At 38.6% G+C, this 15105-nt stretch overlaps 1 protein-coding gene across 2 annotated transcripts; it reads left to right on the top strand.

Moving 5' to 3' along the window:
- Window positions 1-6011: 6011 nt before the first annotated feature.
- LOC111341911 (uncharacterized) lies at window positions 6012-15050 on the top strand. 2 transcript variants are annotated; one of them, XM_088754893.1, is made up of 8 exons: window positions 6012-6165; window positions 7909-8675; window positions 8761-8935; window positions 9352-9610; window positions 10176-10409; window positions 10575-10826; window positions 11928-12113; window positions 13239-15050. In XM_088754893.1, the coding sequence occupies exons 2-8, from the start codon at window positions 7931-7933 to the stop codon at window positions 13686-13688; spliced, it is 2301 nt and encodes a 766-aa protein (XP_088611019.1). In that variant the 5' UTR covers window positions 6012-6165; window positions 7909-7930; the 3' UTR covers window positions 13689-15050. The 2 variants fall into 2 exon arrangements, with proteins under 2 accessions (XP_088611019.1, XP_088611018.1); XM_088754892.1 differs by having other exon boundaries at window positions 6013-6165; window positions 7874-8675.
- Window positions 15051-15105: the final 55 nt, after the last annotated feature.

Raw genomic sequence — 15105 nt, 5'->3', positions numbered from 1 at the left:
GAACAGGCCGTTAAGTTGATTCGTAATAAACCCGTGAAAGTGATAAATCAGATACAATGAAATATATGAAGTTCATATATTGAAATGCGGTATTAGATACGTATGATGCACGATCCTCGCAGTTGATAGCGCTATTTAAGCAATAGCGAGAATCAGACCTGAAAAAAATCAGGCCTGTACGAGACAAGCCTGAATTTTTTTCAGGTCTGATTTTCACTATTGCTTAAATAGTGCTTTACTGCGAAGGATCGTGCACATATACGTTTCATAACCGCAGTTCATATATATGTATTTCATATATTTGTTGTTTGATTTATCATCTACGGGTTTATGTCGAATTAATTTGATGGCCTGCTCCCAGTTGGCTTGTTAGGCTCAATTGGTAGAGCGCTGCACTAGTATCGCAGAGGTCAGTGGTTCGAATCCCGTACAGGCCTGAATTTTTTTCAGGTCTGATTTTCACTATTGCTTAAATAGTGCTTTACTGCGAAGGATCGTGCACATATACGTTTCATAACCGCAGTTCATATATATGTATTTCATATGTTTGTTGTTAAACTCATTTTCACAAGAATATTTGGTTGAGCACCAGGCCTCGTTTTGAAAAAGAGACCAAGGGTAATTCGGAAATGGGTTATTAAGACATGAAAGAGCATCTTCTCTATGCAATTACTCTACATGTGCTGCTTCATGGAACACAGGGACCCCAATCTCTTCATGAGAGAATAATTCCAAGCTCTCCATGAGAAGATAAAATCAAAACGCTTTGTATGGGAGTTTAGTCTTCGCTCTGCAGCTCCTTAAAAGATGAAACAAATAAACTCTAACCTTCAGATAACGTTATTTGTGATATTTGTGTTTTCTGATGGCGATTTGAGGCCATTTCGTCGAGTTTTAGCACGTGGTCACTCTTGCCTTTCACGTTTTACGTGACTATACGGTAGTGCTAAATCTCTTCAAGTTAAGTATCGCCAAATAGAACAACTGCTGGAAACCGCCTCGAAGATTCCAGCTTAAGGAGTCAGGTCTATAAAAAATTCTGAAAATGTGGTTTGCCCGTGTAAACAGTGGGAAGTAAGGCATTGTTTGGAACTGATCAGTGAATTATTGTTAGTCACCAACTTACGTTTAACAACTGCCTCTACAGATTTTCGTGACATGTCACGCAGTCCGGTCCGTCAAAAACAGGCTAATTTTCGATCATCATCTTTCTTACCTTCAGTTTGAAAAAGCTAAATATATAACCTCTTGATACCACTGCATTTGAAGGCAATCATTGACATATTTTGTTCGGGATTTTTTGAATTGTGGTGGTTGAGTTAGACATGTCGAAGAGAACGTCATGCCACATGCAAGCACTGGCCATATGGGGTCTGGGGATATAACTCTAAGGCGCATGTACAAAACGGGTCATTACCGCAAAATAAGAAAAAGGGAATAAATTTGGCGCAATTTGATGAGGTTTTAATATTGTTTAGGTCCGGGAAATAGGACTTGAAGTTTACGCATTGGTGAATTTGTCCTCGCTGACTATTCTCGCGGTGGCGGTAGAAGCACAATGCGATTTTGGCGAAGAAACAAATGGCTCTAAAGGAAATAAATTGCCTTGGTTTACTTACGAAATAACAAGTAAGTGAAAATGCGTTCATCGAGGTGTTCTTCCAACCCGTTTAAATTTTTTTCTAATTTTTTTAATTAGCTATCTCGTATCATGTCCTGTCCAAGAAGCCTGTTCAGGAACCGAACGACGAAAGTGTAGATTCTGTGATTGCCGGAATAGTGGAAAAAATCTTCTGGAAATATGAGATTCGCTGAGACTTCAGTCCTCCAATCAGCGTTCAAGAAAGCGTCAAAAAGTCGGGGGAAGAGCAAAAGGAAGCTCCTTGATTTGTGGAAGGCAAAATCATTTCTAGGCCTTAACGATTTAATAGCCACCAAGGTTGAAGCATTTACTAATAACTCTCAGCAGTAAGAAACTGTTTCATCGGTAGGGGAGGGAGAATTACAAGCAATGGAAAGTCAGCCAAAAGAACTGACTGACAATGATATTGATAAAGTCAATATGTGGGTTTACTTATAGGACAAATTTAATAAATCTAATGAAGTCTAGCATGAGTTGGCCATGAGTAAAGTCATGCCCACAAAACATACAATACACAAACACTTAGATAAACTTAATGCCGATTGGAATCTGAAAAGTAAACCAGGGGAGGCAGGGGTAATACAGATTTCTTTCAAGGAGAGTCTTTAGGGTACAGATAGAAAGGCTGCAAAAAAAAAAAAAAATCATTAGTAAGGTTACCGCTATTAAAGTAAAGATCATTGGTGATGGTACAAACATTGGAAAAAGGCACACAATTTTGAAAGAAAAGGATGCAGCAGTGAATCAGAAAGGGAACTATGTATCAGCAGTTATATATTAGGACAACAGAGAACTATGACAATCTTAAAGAAAGCCTTGCCGTTCTAAATAATGAACTTTCAAACTTTAAAGAAATAGCTGTAAATAATCATAAGTAGATATCAAGTACTTTTTAGGAGGAAATTGGAAGTTCCTGTGTCTATGGTCTAGGAACTACAAATTAAAAATTTTAGGGTAAGCATGTAAAATCAAAGCAAACTAATTGTAAAACCAATTAATTATTTAATTTTATTCCTATTGACCATATAATAATTGATACACTACATTTGTTTTTGAGAATATCTGATAGTTTAATTGAAATTATTATCAGGGAACTTTGCAGAAAAGATTCCATTGACAAGATATTTACTTTTTCAAATGGGGTTTGTTAAAACAGGTATAGAAAGTACAATTGGCAGCTGGTATGAAAAATGTGTAAAAGATCTTGGAATTAGTTTTGAATGGAAAATCAACAAGGACACCAAGAAGTTGTTGTAAAGAAATCTTAGGCCCAGAAAAACTCTTGCTTTATCAAAACATAAGTGTCCATTCACTATTATTCAATAGTATGTCATGATGCGGATTAGCTCCCAGCCCTTCAGTAATCTCATGGATATTACAGGTGGTCTTAAACTAGATTATACAACAGATAATCCTATCTCTAGCCTTGAGGACGATATAAAAAAAAAATGATTTAAAAAATTCCTTGACCTTTAGCAATCAAAAGATGTGACACCTTATATGCATTCTTTGTATCAGTCGTGGGCCTGAAATTTTTAAAGCTTTACGAAAATTTAGCATATCACACTCAGCAAGGTATGGAGAAGTACAGTGACACTGTATCGAAGGACTAGTTTAGATCATCAAACCATAGAGAGGTTCCTACACTAAGCAACTTTTCTTTAAATTTTAAACACAGAATACAACTTTTAGGAGCTGCTAGATGGAAAAAGGTGAAGGTAAGCTACAACTGTGGACTCTGTTCAACTTCTGGCCATACCGTCAAAAAATGTAATGTAAAATGCAGCTAATGCTTCTACTTTCTGTGTATATCGTGTTAAAATAGATGATAAATGGAAGCCAAGATGTTATTTGATCAACCAGTAATCAATTAATATATCAATGTATTAAAGTTGTGTATTGTATCTAATTTTGGAATAAATTTTAACCATGTTTCTCGCTTCATCAACCAGCGTAATCTCTTCTAGAAAAGTATCCCTATCTGTAGTTTTCATTTCCTTGCAATTCTTGGTCTTGACTACCTCTGCGAATTCGCCAATGAATCTCTTCGGAATCTTACTTTCCCGCTTTGCTCTGTTGACCGCCACTTTAAACATCGGCGCTCTTTGCATTTTAAATTAAAATGAGTAGTGAGCTTGGGCTGCCTGTGGTCAGGTGAGTAATATGGAGGCTCGGGACCAATTTAAGCAAATGCTCAGCTTTGTATGGGATAAGTTTGATATGAGGTAATGGAAGTACGTCTCACTCCACTACGTCAAGGAAAGAATGAATAAAGCTCAAATAAAACTACTAATTTAAATCAAATGATAAAAAAATCTTAATTTTAGCTGAAACTCATCGCAGAAATATCTTCCTGATTACCGTCAGTCCCAAAATTTTAACCGTCAGTCATCAAAATCGGAAAAAAAATTAACCGTCAGCTAACCTTCAATAAGACCCTCTTACACGGACCAAAGTATTGCAGCAGAATCATGCGTGACATTTGTATTGCGATGGTCTCGACCGAGCCGGGTCCCGGATGACCACGCTAGTTGCACTTTTATTTTTTTGCAAACGTTTTTGCCAAAGATTTTTCTTAGTAAGACAGGTAAATTAAGGTTTCTGTCCGGTTTACGGTATCAAGGACTCTTATTTTTACGGATTAAGGACTCAATAAGGTGTTGCAAGGCATAAGGACACAGATGTGAGTTTTCTGTTCAGTTAGAGTGATTTGTTTGTTTGTTTGTTTTTTTTTTTTGCAGTATTTTCGCATTCGCGCCGTGCCTGCTTTGTAATATTGGGTTTTTCGCTTTCTTACAGTTTTTGTTACCGACTGAATTATGACGTCATATCACCACGTTACCGCTTCGCCCATCCGGCTTCTGAAGCAGCCATTTGTAAGGAAAGTCAGTGGTGTGAATGAAGAGTGCGTGTAAATGAATTTCTATGGATACTTCGAATAAACTGAGTTGTTGTTTGTACGTTTACGGCTCGTTGTAAGGACAATGTAGCAGTTCCACTGTCACACAAGGATATTCGTACTGCCCACCTGAGGTGTCACCCAATGCCATAATGAATCGCAGATCTGTCGTGTTTAGATTGAATCTACTTTATTCAATCTTTATCCATCTTGGTGCATCAATTTGTAGTTTCGTCATCGTCAAATAAATCGTCGAATTTATAAAAGTTATCTGGAGTTTCGCCTCGGTAGCTTTCTTTCACGAGCACGGTCTATTGTGACGATAAGCGACAAACAACAACTGTGAGTTCCGTCAAGTCTTACAATATCATAATGTGGTGTGACATATGTTGACTGTCATTGAGACACTCAGATCATTGTTCTGCTTATGTCGAATCAAATTAGCACTTGTCATGTCTTGGTCGTCCCCTTCGTTCTAGTCCACGAAAAATCTCACCGATCGGATTCATCCGTCTTACTGCCTGAATTTGTAGTTTCGTCATCTTCAAATTAATCGTCAAATCAATAAAAGTTATCTGGGGTTTCGCCTCAGTCGGATGCTATCTTCCACGGTCTGTTAAACTTGTTTCCAGTCAATTGCGCGGTGGTTTGTGAGGAGAGGCAACAAACCACAACCGTGAGTTCTTTGAGTTATAATAATAACATATAGATCGATTTCTATAGCGCATTTCCATGTAAATGCTTTAATGCGCTTTACAACACTCTGCGGGGGACTTTTCCAGGCGGCAGTTTACAATTAATAAAGGAGAAATTTTACAGATGCTCCCTCCCCCCATTCGCAGTAAACAGGTCAGACCGCATCACAGTAAACTCGTGATGTGGGTTCTTTAACGTCCCTTGCCGAAATTAACTAATTGATAGGCGCAGGAGATGGGACCTCCGGCTTTACGTCCTATCCGAGAAGACGAAGCAATGTGAGTGAAGCGTCTTGGTTAAGGACACAACGTCAAGCCCCAGCCAGGACTTGAACCTGGGCCATCTGACCCAGAGTCCAGCGCACTGACCACTGGACTACTCACGCCTCGCGAATTCTACTGGCCCGACGCAGACTTTTTTAAATTCTAATACGTGCATCTCCATGAACAGTGCCGGTAAGTGCTTTTTTTAGACCCTTTGAGAAAAAATTCGTATTAAATTATTTAATCAAGTTGTCAATACAAAATTAATTTTTAATCATCAATATTCTAATTTATTTATTTATTAATTTATTTACTTTTATCTTTTTAAAATTTATTATTTTTCGGTCATTCCGGGAATTCCGGGTATTCCGGGTATTCTGGGTATTCCAAGTATTCCGGTTCCGGTTCCGAATTCCACCATTCCTTGTTTTCCAAACTACCTCTTTAAAGGCTACATTAACATAATGTGGTGTGACAAACGTTGACTGTCATTGAGACACTAAGTTATTGTTCTGCTTATGTCGTGCAGTATCAAATTAGCAATTGAATATTCTACGCTCCACCTGCTTCGACGATCGGTCGATGTCTCGGACGCATTGACTTACTGTGCTTGGCTTTCGTTGTCCTCCCCGTAATTCCGGTGCAAGAAAGATCTCATCGAAAAGGTATACTTTGTTATTTCAACTACAGCATACTTAACTTTGGTCTTGGATTTGTTCGCTAAAATCGTCGTCACTTTGCACGGCTATTCGAATCGAGAATTTAAACAAAAGTGACTTTTAGCACTAAATGAAAGCGACGGAGTCCAACTGAAAGCTGTCGAAAGATTCATCTCTAAGGGTTTATATGTAGAAAGTTCATTCTTCAATCATATTTGTAACAAGGACTCTCTTTATATATGTTGTTTACATATATAAGAGAGGGATGTGCACACTATCGGTAGTGTCCTCTCTTATTCTATTGTCCTTAGTGTTATTTTAGCTAAATTAGCCCTTGCCATTTTGGAATGATATGGTCGGTCTGATAGCACTAAACAAAAGAAAAAGTCAGTAAGTTTTTTTCTTATTCACTTAGAGAAAAAAATTTAAATTTGAAGCCGAAAAGGGGGGATGGCTTCATAATTACGCAAGAATTTGCGGAAGATCACGGTTGCTTGGATGAGGGGCTAAATGTAGTTAAGATTCGGGTAGTGTTTCGCTGATCGTTGTTGTCTTCGCAAATTTCACTCACTTTCTGTTTGAAGCACTTCTATGTCTAGTTAAGCCAGTGTTTAAAATCATGGAATTTGTTGCAAACAAACACCGGTTTTACCGTGTGGTCATTGCTCCTGATTACCGGAAATTTGAATATAACATTACAGAGACTTTTCAATCACGCCATCGTCGATTCGCTTTGGACATTCATTCCTTCTTTAATTTATCAGCTTTCGACTTCATTACTTGAACTTTGAAAGACAACAGGAAGTTTGATGTTGAACAGATCAACAACTGAAAATAAAACAGTCATGACAAACTCATTCAACTGTTGTGAAGAATAGGTTCTCAACTGACTTTTGGGTTTTGTTCACTTGTTTATATTCGCGGACTATTACAGAACACCGCATAATTTCTTAGGGAAGCGGACCGTAAATGCGTTGGACGTGACAGAGAGATGGGATATAACTTAAGTTTAAGATGTGAAAGAATAGTGCTATAGAGAAACAAATTTTCTGAGCTGGCAATGTGTCGTCCTCTATGGGTAAACATGTTCAAGCGCACAAGGAAAACATGATATCCATGCAGACGCTTCCAGATAAATGGTTATTGTTTACAGATGATCTGTGAAGCAAATCTGCATAACTTATCATTCCGAATGATTAAAGTTTTCTTGCACAAAATGTTTTTACTGCCAAATTATCACAGTTTTAGTGTGTTATTGTCCTTCTGCTTTTTATGATAATTTTGATTCAAAGGAAAAAAGGAAAGCCAAATGCGCTGATATGAGTAAAATAGTTGATAATCAGAGTTGAATACATGTTTGAATATAGCAAGCGAAACTCTTGAAATGCACATCGCAGGCTTAGAATGAATCATAACCATTCGCTAGTGAATAAGCTTGAATTTAAAGTCCTTTTGGGATTTATACTTGATTCTTTCGCTGGAAATGCACACATAACATTTAGGAATTTCCCAAAGGAATGAGTTTAGGAAATTTCCATAACACAATTTTTTTTCAGGGTGACCCTGGCTTATTTTTGAAGGTGCCCATGAGTAGAGGCCTGTATGTCTTATTCAGAAATACATTCTAAACAAATTATTGTTAATAAATGCATTAGGATTCTGAAGATTTTTATTTTCCTTATCACTGGACACTGGATTTCTGTTATCTTATCAGAATACTCACTTACTGTGACACTCTGTTTGGTTAAGAGGTATTCCGCCCTGCCAGACCATGCGCACTGTCTACTTGCTGGTTTTGACAGGATTTCTGGCCATTACTGGCCTGGCTTTCCTCATTGCTGGAATCGTACTCCTAAGCAAAGGTGATGCATCATGCCCGGGTAGAATATCTCCTAACAAAGCAGAGAGATGTTCCTACTCTGAGGAGGCCATTACCAAAGGGTTGGACAAGTTCCTCCAGAAAGTACAAGATAGCTACTACCGGCTTCATCCAAATAAAATCTCCACCAAGCCGAACGTGTCTCCAGCTGAAATACGAGCAAAATATAGGTCTTATGACCCGTCTCCGAGAAATATCAAGATTATTACAGATGAAGCACTGGCCCTTTTAGTTGAAATAAATGCAAAAACGTTTGAGTCGCATAAATTGAAACCACGTGAAAGGAAGGCTTTGGCTCAGGTGAAGCACTATTTACAACACATTTTTGGAACGCCGTACGATGTTAACTATTACGCGGGTGATTTTCTTCTTGGTCCAAATCTGTGGTGTTGGCAGCCCCTGTGTGACACTAGCTCTGAAATGAAAAACAGTCTTCATCGCTTCAAACCAAACAGCACCGAAGACTTGGAAAATTTGCTGAGGAAATTCAGCGAAATCAAGGAAACTTTTGTTCAATACAGGAAGAACATGGAGTATGGTGTTTTGGTTGGAATGGTGCGCTCAGTAGAACAATGCAAAGCTGGTATCAACGGATTAGCATCGTACTTCCGTAAAATATCAATCAAAGGGGCTAAGGGTAAGAATTGTTTATATAAACTCACCTTTCGATACAATTGGGTAGTATATTAACATGTTTTTTAATTTCTTCCCACGTTTATTAGGTGTCTTAGAAGAAGATTTTGTTAAACGTCTGTTACAACCTGAGTTTCTTGAAGTCCTCATGAAGAATTACGATGAAATAAGCGTGTGGGAAAAGAAAAACGGAAAGAGTGTGAATCAGTCCCTAAGAGAATCTCTTGTGGAGAGCGTTGGTAAACCTATTGAAGATTTCTTCACGTAAGTGTCCACATGTACTTGGGCATGGATTAAGTCGTTCACTAAACGAATTTTTTTTATCCTAGCTAATCTATGATACAATATCCACGCCTTCAAACCTTCAGAGTGTTTTTTTTTTTTTTTTCGTTTTTCACCTGTATGGAAACTCTTACCTTCTCTTCTGAATTTTACAAATGAACACTTGTGATAAGATCGATCTTGTGTACTCCCAGAGAACACTGTAAAAAGATTGTGGTTATATTGAAGAGGTAGGCAAAGCGATCGCCTGGATATAGAACTAACTTTTAATATACCGAAGGTTTAGTGCTGTGTGCAGTTGCCGTGCACAACCCCTTTGCGCATGCGGATTCGTGTGGCTACGTAGTCACAACCTGAGACATTGGTCTGATCACCTCATTGTTTCATCTCCATTGTAGGTATCTTAGAAGAGATCATATGCAATATTGCGTCTCCAGTAACGTGTCCAGCGGTTTGGCCACGCTTCCTCTTCCCTACGTGTATGTCAACAATATCGCTGACAAGTCAAGACCAACGAACAGGTCGCTTCCAACTGGAGAACGGCTGAACGGTAAAGATTCGTATAAGCTGATTGTCTCCTATTTTACAACAAACACCATGTCCCCAAAGGAGATAAATGACTTAGGATTCAAGATGTTAAATGAACTTTATCCTCAGGTGGGTAGCGTAACATTATAGTTGGAAAAATAGTTTTGGAGGTTGGATTTTAAAGATTAGATCGAGAATAAAATAGGTGTTCAGGCGTGGTTGACATGCAATGAAAATATGAAGAAAGATTAGGAAAGTCAGTGTCAAAATGCATCCGCATTGGTGAGGGGGGCAGGAAATAATTAAAAGTTTGAGGGCGTTTTCGACGTAGCCTTTACATAAAAGAACAAAAATGCAAATTAGAATATTGCATCTGGTGCAATTACAGTAGCGGCGGATCCAGACCTTAAGTTGAGGGGGAGGTTGGGGGGAAGGGGAAGGGGAAGGGGAGAGGGAGGGGAAGGGGAGGGGAAGAGAGAGGGGAAGGGGGAGGGGAAGGGGGAGGGGAAGGGGGCGATTTTGTTTGTGCTTGTTCACCTGCCGGCTTTTCTTTCCTCTGCCGTTTATTTTTTTTTTCCTGACTAAGGAGGGGGGGGGGGGGGCCGCCCGTGCCCCTTCCCTTAGATCTGCCACTGAGTTGGACATTGTTCCATTGTTCTACCACTTATATGTTATTTTGTTCACTTATTCGTAGGTGCTAGAAGTAGCACGGCTGGTTACACAACAAAATGATAACGATACAGCTAAGAAAGAGTTTATTAAGAAGCTGAAATCAAGAGTTTCTGAGTTGTACTACCTAGAAGAGGAATTTCCAAAGAATGAGTCTGATGAAAATGCTCATGTGCTGTGTGGTGACATTGAAGGTGCGAAGAAATATTGTCCCACAAGATGGCGAGCGCTTCAAAACTGGTTCGATGAAGCCCACATGGTATGTGCAGAGGACTGACTGTAAAATTTCAATTCTTTTTCCGATCAGCTCTCTTTAATTAAAGCTCTTTCAGTCATCTGAAAAGAGGTCAGTTTATGGAGAAATGTTTGTCTCAGCTAATTAACATTTCCTCATTCTTAATTTTGTGAATTTTCCTTTTACTAGGCATTGGGACTGTTAGATCCCAAGACGATTAATATGTTCCACTTCAATGGTGCAAAACACACAACACCAAATTGTCCAATACAGCTGTCCCCTGACTTCAACCCTTCTGGAGGGGCAAACTATGGTGTCGCTGGTAAAGATTGTAAAAAGAACGCGCAGTACAATATACCTTTCTTCACATCAGAGCCTGGCAAAAGGTACGAAGAGTGGGGTATAAACGCACACGAAGGAAGGCCTGGACATCACACTCAAGTTAGTTCTCGTAACGATTTTTGACATTCTATCAATATAAGAAAAGATAAAAGCAAAGACCTGCAGCCTTCGAGCACCACCGCCATAGGAACAATAAACTATTAGCACCTGCAGTTTCACAATTGTAACCCTCCTCGAGAAAACGTGTACAAAGGTGAACACACTAGCACGGAAAAATAATAGGCACTGAGTGAAATGACGTGATGGCTACTAAGTGGCGTGTATGATAGCATAATTGTAATTTTACTGTGAAAATCGGCACCCAGTTTAGGGGCGTGAAAAAGAGAAGATCTTGAAAATAAAGATCTGGCAAAACTCTATTACGCCTGCATATGTATCAGACTACATTAACAACGACACAGACGACAAAAAGACACATTAGACAGAGAGAGTATATCTCTGGAAGGGGAAAAACGAGTATGATATATTTGTCCTTAGCTTAATTTGACGTCATCCATGGTCGATTACTGAATAGACGCACGACAAAGTAGAATAAACAGTTCTATAAACAGAATGAAAATGTTTTTTTTTCCTCTACGAATTCATCTAGTCATTTAAAAAGAGCAGAACCCCTTCCTCCTATTCAATAAGTATAAGTATAAGTAAGATATCAAACTGTTGGTAAATTTCATCTTCAAAAACCTCATTCTAGACAAGCGGACTTGACACTGAAAGGTAACAACATAATCCCTTTTACGCGAACATTGCCTGCAACCTTGGCCAAAATTATCAAGGAAACGCGGAAGAGAAAGAGCAGTAGAGGGTTCCTGATCGTTTACCTAGTACTACAATCGATGAAAAATTTGTTGAAACATTTATGTTTTCAACTCCCTATTACTTCAGTTTTAACTCTTTTGCCCTTGTTAAGTAATGTTTTCGCCCCTATCGCCACAATGCAAAGACAAAGCTGTATCGCGATCCCATGGACTTTTAGCCAACACTGAATGGGGAGGGGGGGTGTGTTAACTATTTAGAGTGCGGTAGAAACAGGACTTTTTATTCTTTACATGAATAGAACACTTCAAACATGATGTGTCAATTAATTTTGAGGCTGATTGATGGTTTATACTAAGTAAATTTCCCTTCCATCACTTTACGCAGGTGCAAGGTTTAGAGGAGCACTTTCGGGATAGTTGCGGAGGAGTCATCAAATGGCTTGATGGAGAAACTTACTACACTGCCTTTACCGAGGGCTGGGGCCTGTACGCCGAGAACCCATTGATTGGCGAGGACAGTGATGTCTATAAGGGTGAGCCTTTACAGAAATATGGAATGCTGAAATGGCAGGTTAGTATTGAGGAAAGATCGAACCAGACTCATGAGATTGTCAACCCTATTTGAGTCAAATTAGTTTGTTTGCGAAATACCCCCAGTCAAATTAGTTTCAATGTGTGCTAGACAAAAACCACCCTGGTAAAGGTACTTCGCACTTTTAAGTAAATAGGTGTCTGCTTGATTGTCCTTGCTAAATCTGTCAAATTTTAAGGACCCCTGACAATAATATTATATGAAAATTCATTACTTGACGGTGAAATTCCGCATTAAGTTGCACCTGAATACCGATGTCGAACGAATTGCGAAGCGATTCGTGCGATATCGGTTTTAACGTGGTTTTAACGTTTTAGTTTAACGCGGAATTCATGATTCAAGTAATGGATTTTCCTTGAATCACATAATTGAATAAAAACAAGATAAAAAAGAAAATAGCGTTAGTTATAGTTGTTTGTTTACGTATACGCGAAATAATATCACTTAGCCTCGTTTTCAACTCGCAATTCGACTCGAAATACCTCGCTTCGTTAACAAATCGGAATGCGAGAATTTATTCAATGATGCGATTCTACGTCTAATGGGAAGAAAACTAGTTGTCTGCATTAAAATGTATAAGAATCCCCGAAAAACGAAGTACCCTTTGATTGAAAATTAAAAAAAAATAAAAGAAACAAATAAATAAAGGGGAAGAAAAAAGTTCAAGTTGTAAACTTACAAAAATTGAAGTAACTCACCCTGACAGTACTGTCTATTGCGATTTCTAGTAGCAATATTTGCGCACTGCACAAAATGGGGTAAGGATTTCTCTAGATACCCTATTAACTAAAAGAAAAAAATACGTTAATTACAAATTTTCAGGCATCCCGTTTAACAACCAGTCTCCAAGAGGTTCTGCGCTTAGGTTTTGATCACTGCAAAGAAAGGGCACAAGCCCGTGTTGGCCTTTCCAAAGTTCCTTACAGAGTCTTTAGTGGGTTCTCAAACTTCCTATATGATCTCTTTCGAAAACACCTGGTTCTTGTATCATCACGAACGTTCCTGATAACTCCAACATTCCTAACACATAGTTGACACACTTCAAGTTGTGAATCAGTGGTTATGGCAAACATTCCCGTCCTCAATTCAATTATTCCTCCACAGGTATGGCGTGCCTTACGGTTAATTGTTGACTCTGGTCTGCACTACCAAGGACTTTCCCGCCAAAAAGCCTTAAAATTTTTCGCAGACTACGCCTGGGATAAGAGTGGTGAAGCCCTAAGAGAAGTGACTCGCTACCAAAGCGCACCAGGCCAGGCCACTGCTTATATGATTGGCCAACAGCATATTAAGAAACTCAGAGAGTACGCAAAGAATAATCTGAAAGATAAGTTCAATCTTCGGGACTTTCACTACCATCTGCTATCCCAGGGTTCTTCGCCATTAAGTTACTTGGAGGAAAGTATTGAGACTTATGTGAAATGCGTGAAGAACGAAGATGCTGCCGGATGTTATGAAATTTTGAATCCTGCAGTGAAAGACCCAGCTGCCGGTGTCGATTACAATGTGGAGGATGACCTTTACGAGCCAATTAGAAGGCGTCATTATTTCTGATCAGATTTACTATCCATCATTTTAGAGCACGTTAGCGTACTATAACTCTCTCGTGGACACTCAAAAGTGTGTAATTCTCTAAGGAGCATCGTCCAATGAAATGGTTTTACTACGGGTAATTTAGAACGTTTATCACAGCTTAAGATAACTATATACAACTACTATATGCGATAGCAACTGTCATTTTGAATTATCATAGCCTTATTATGGTTATCTTCTTACATGATAGGTTGCGATGAAGAGATCTTGCAAATTAGATCAAAGTTTCCTGACATGTAACATACAGGGCTCAGTTGTATAAAGGGCGGATAACGCTATGCAACGGATAAATCGCTATCCGGCAGATAAGTGTTAGCAAAACATATAGCGTTACTCACTGTTTAGACTTTAATTCAATGGATAGCGCTATTTAACCCTTGAACAACCGGGCCCAGCTCTTTAAAATAGTCGATAACACAGCTGATAGACCTAAAATATACCACAACACTATTAAATTTTCGAGTTTAGATAGAAATTGATGCAAACTTCAAACGTTAAGTTTCTAATTGGTTTAAAAATTATCATGCTCGGAGCTTTTGTATACAAACTGACATGGCACATTGTGATCTTTCCGACAAGCACTCTGCATTGTATTTCGTTTCACCATCCTAACCGTTGAAGAGACATGACTGATCATGGGTAGTCAAGCTAGTCTTGTGCAGGAGAAAGTTGCGTTATGGTGTTTCTCATAATGACAGAAACATAACGGCAAAAAAATCAGTTTTAAAGTCAAAACTAATGAAGAGGCCATTACATCACTTATCATATAAGGGGCAAAATTACTGAATTGTGACTGGTCAAGACAAAAGGCATTTTTTCTTAATTTTTGTAATTGCCCCGGGCAAAATTACTTGAAAAAGATTGGCTGAAAATCGCTTGGCAACGGCTGCCAAAGTAAAGAAATTTCTGTTTGTTTTGTAGCAATGGCTTCCCGTTTTGCGCGAGATCAGTAAGAAAACATTTTGCCTCTTATATTGTAAACAAGTAATCACATGGTTCCTCGTAAAATTAAGGATTAATATCACTTGTGTTTTCGGAAGTTGCAGAAATTGACCTCGTCGCTGCGCGACTCGGGCAATTTCAGCAACATCCGAAAAGACACGTGATATTAATCCTTAATTTTACTCAGCCCCATGCAATTACCTATACTTATTCTTGAAGATAGAGTATTTGACATGGAGCTTGGTAGAATGAATCAGTGATGGTAAGCTAAGAAAAGCGCTCTTCATCATTTTCTTTCCGATTTTCATTGGTAATTTCTAGAATGTTTGACCAAAGGAGATTTATCATGAGTAAATATTATTATTTTTTTTTACTTTTATAGAGCAGAAGTAACCTCGTTGGTTTAAGTTTAATCATGTATAGTAGGTGGATTTGT

This window comes from Stylophora pistillata, chromosome 3, assembly GCF_964205215.1.
Source record: "Stylophora pistillata chromosome 3, jaStyPist1.2, whole genome shotgun sequence".
NCBI lineage: Eukaryota > Metazoa > Cnidaria > Anthozoa > Scleractinia > Pocilloporidae > Stylophora > Stylophora pistillata.
Note: the sequence above shows the minus strand (reverse complement) of the source record. Positions and strands in the feature narration are given on the sequence as shown.

Excerpts from the sequence above, each read along its gene's own strand:
- LOC111341911 (XM_088754893.1), top strand. The coding sequence starts at position 7,931 with ATGCGCACTGTCTACTTGCTGGTTTTGACAGGATTTCTGGCCATTACT. Across the intron at positions 9,611-10,175 it reads TAAATGAACTTTATCCTCAG|GTGCTAGAAGTAGCACGGCT; the intron begins GTGGGTAGCGTA and ends ACTTATTCGTAG. Across the intron at positions 10,827-11,927 it reads GGCCTGGACATCACACTCAA|GTGCAAGGTTTAGAGGAGCA; the intron begins GTTAGTTCTCGT and ends CACTTTACGCAG.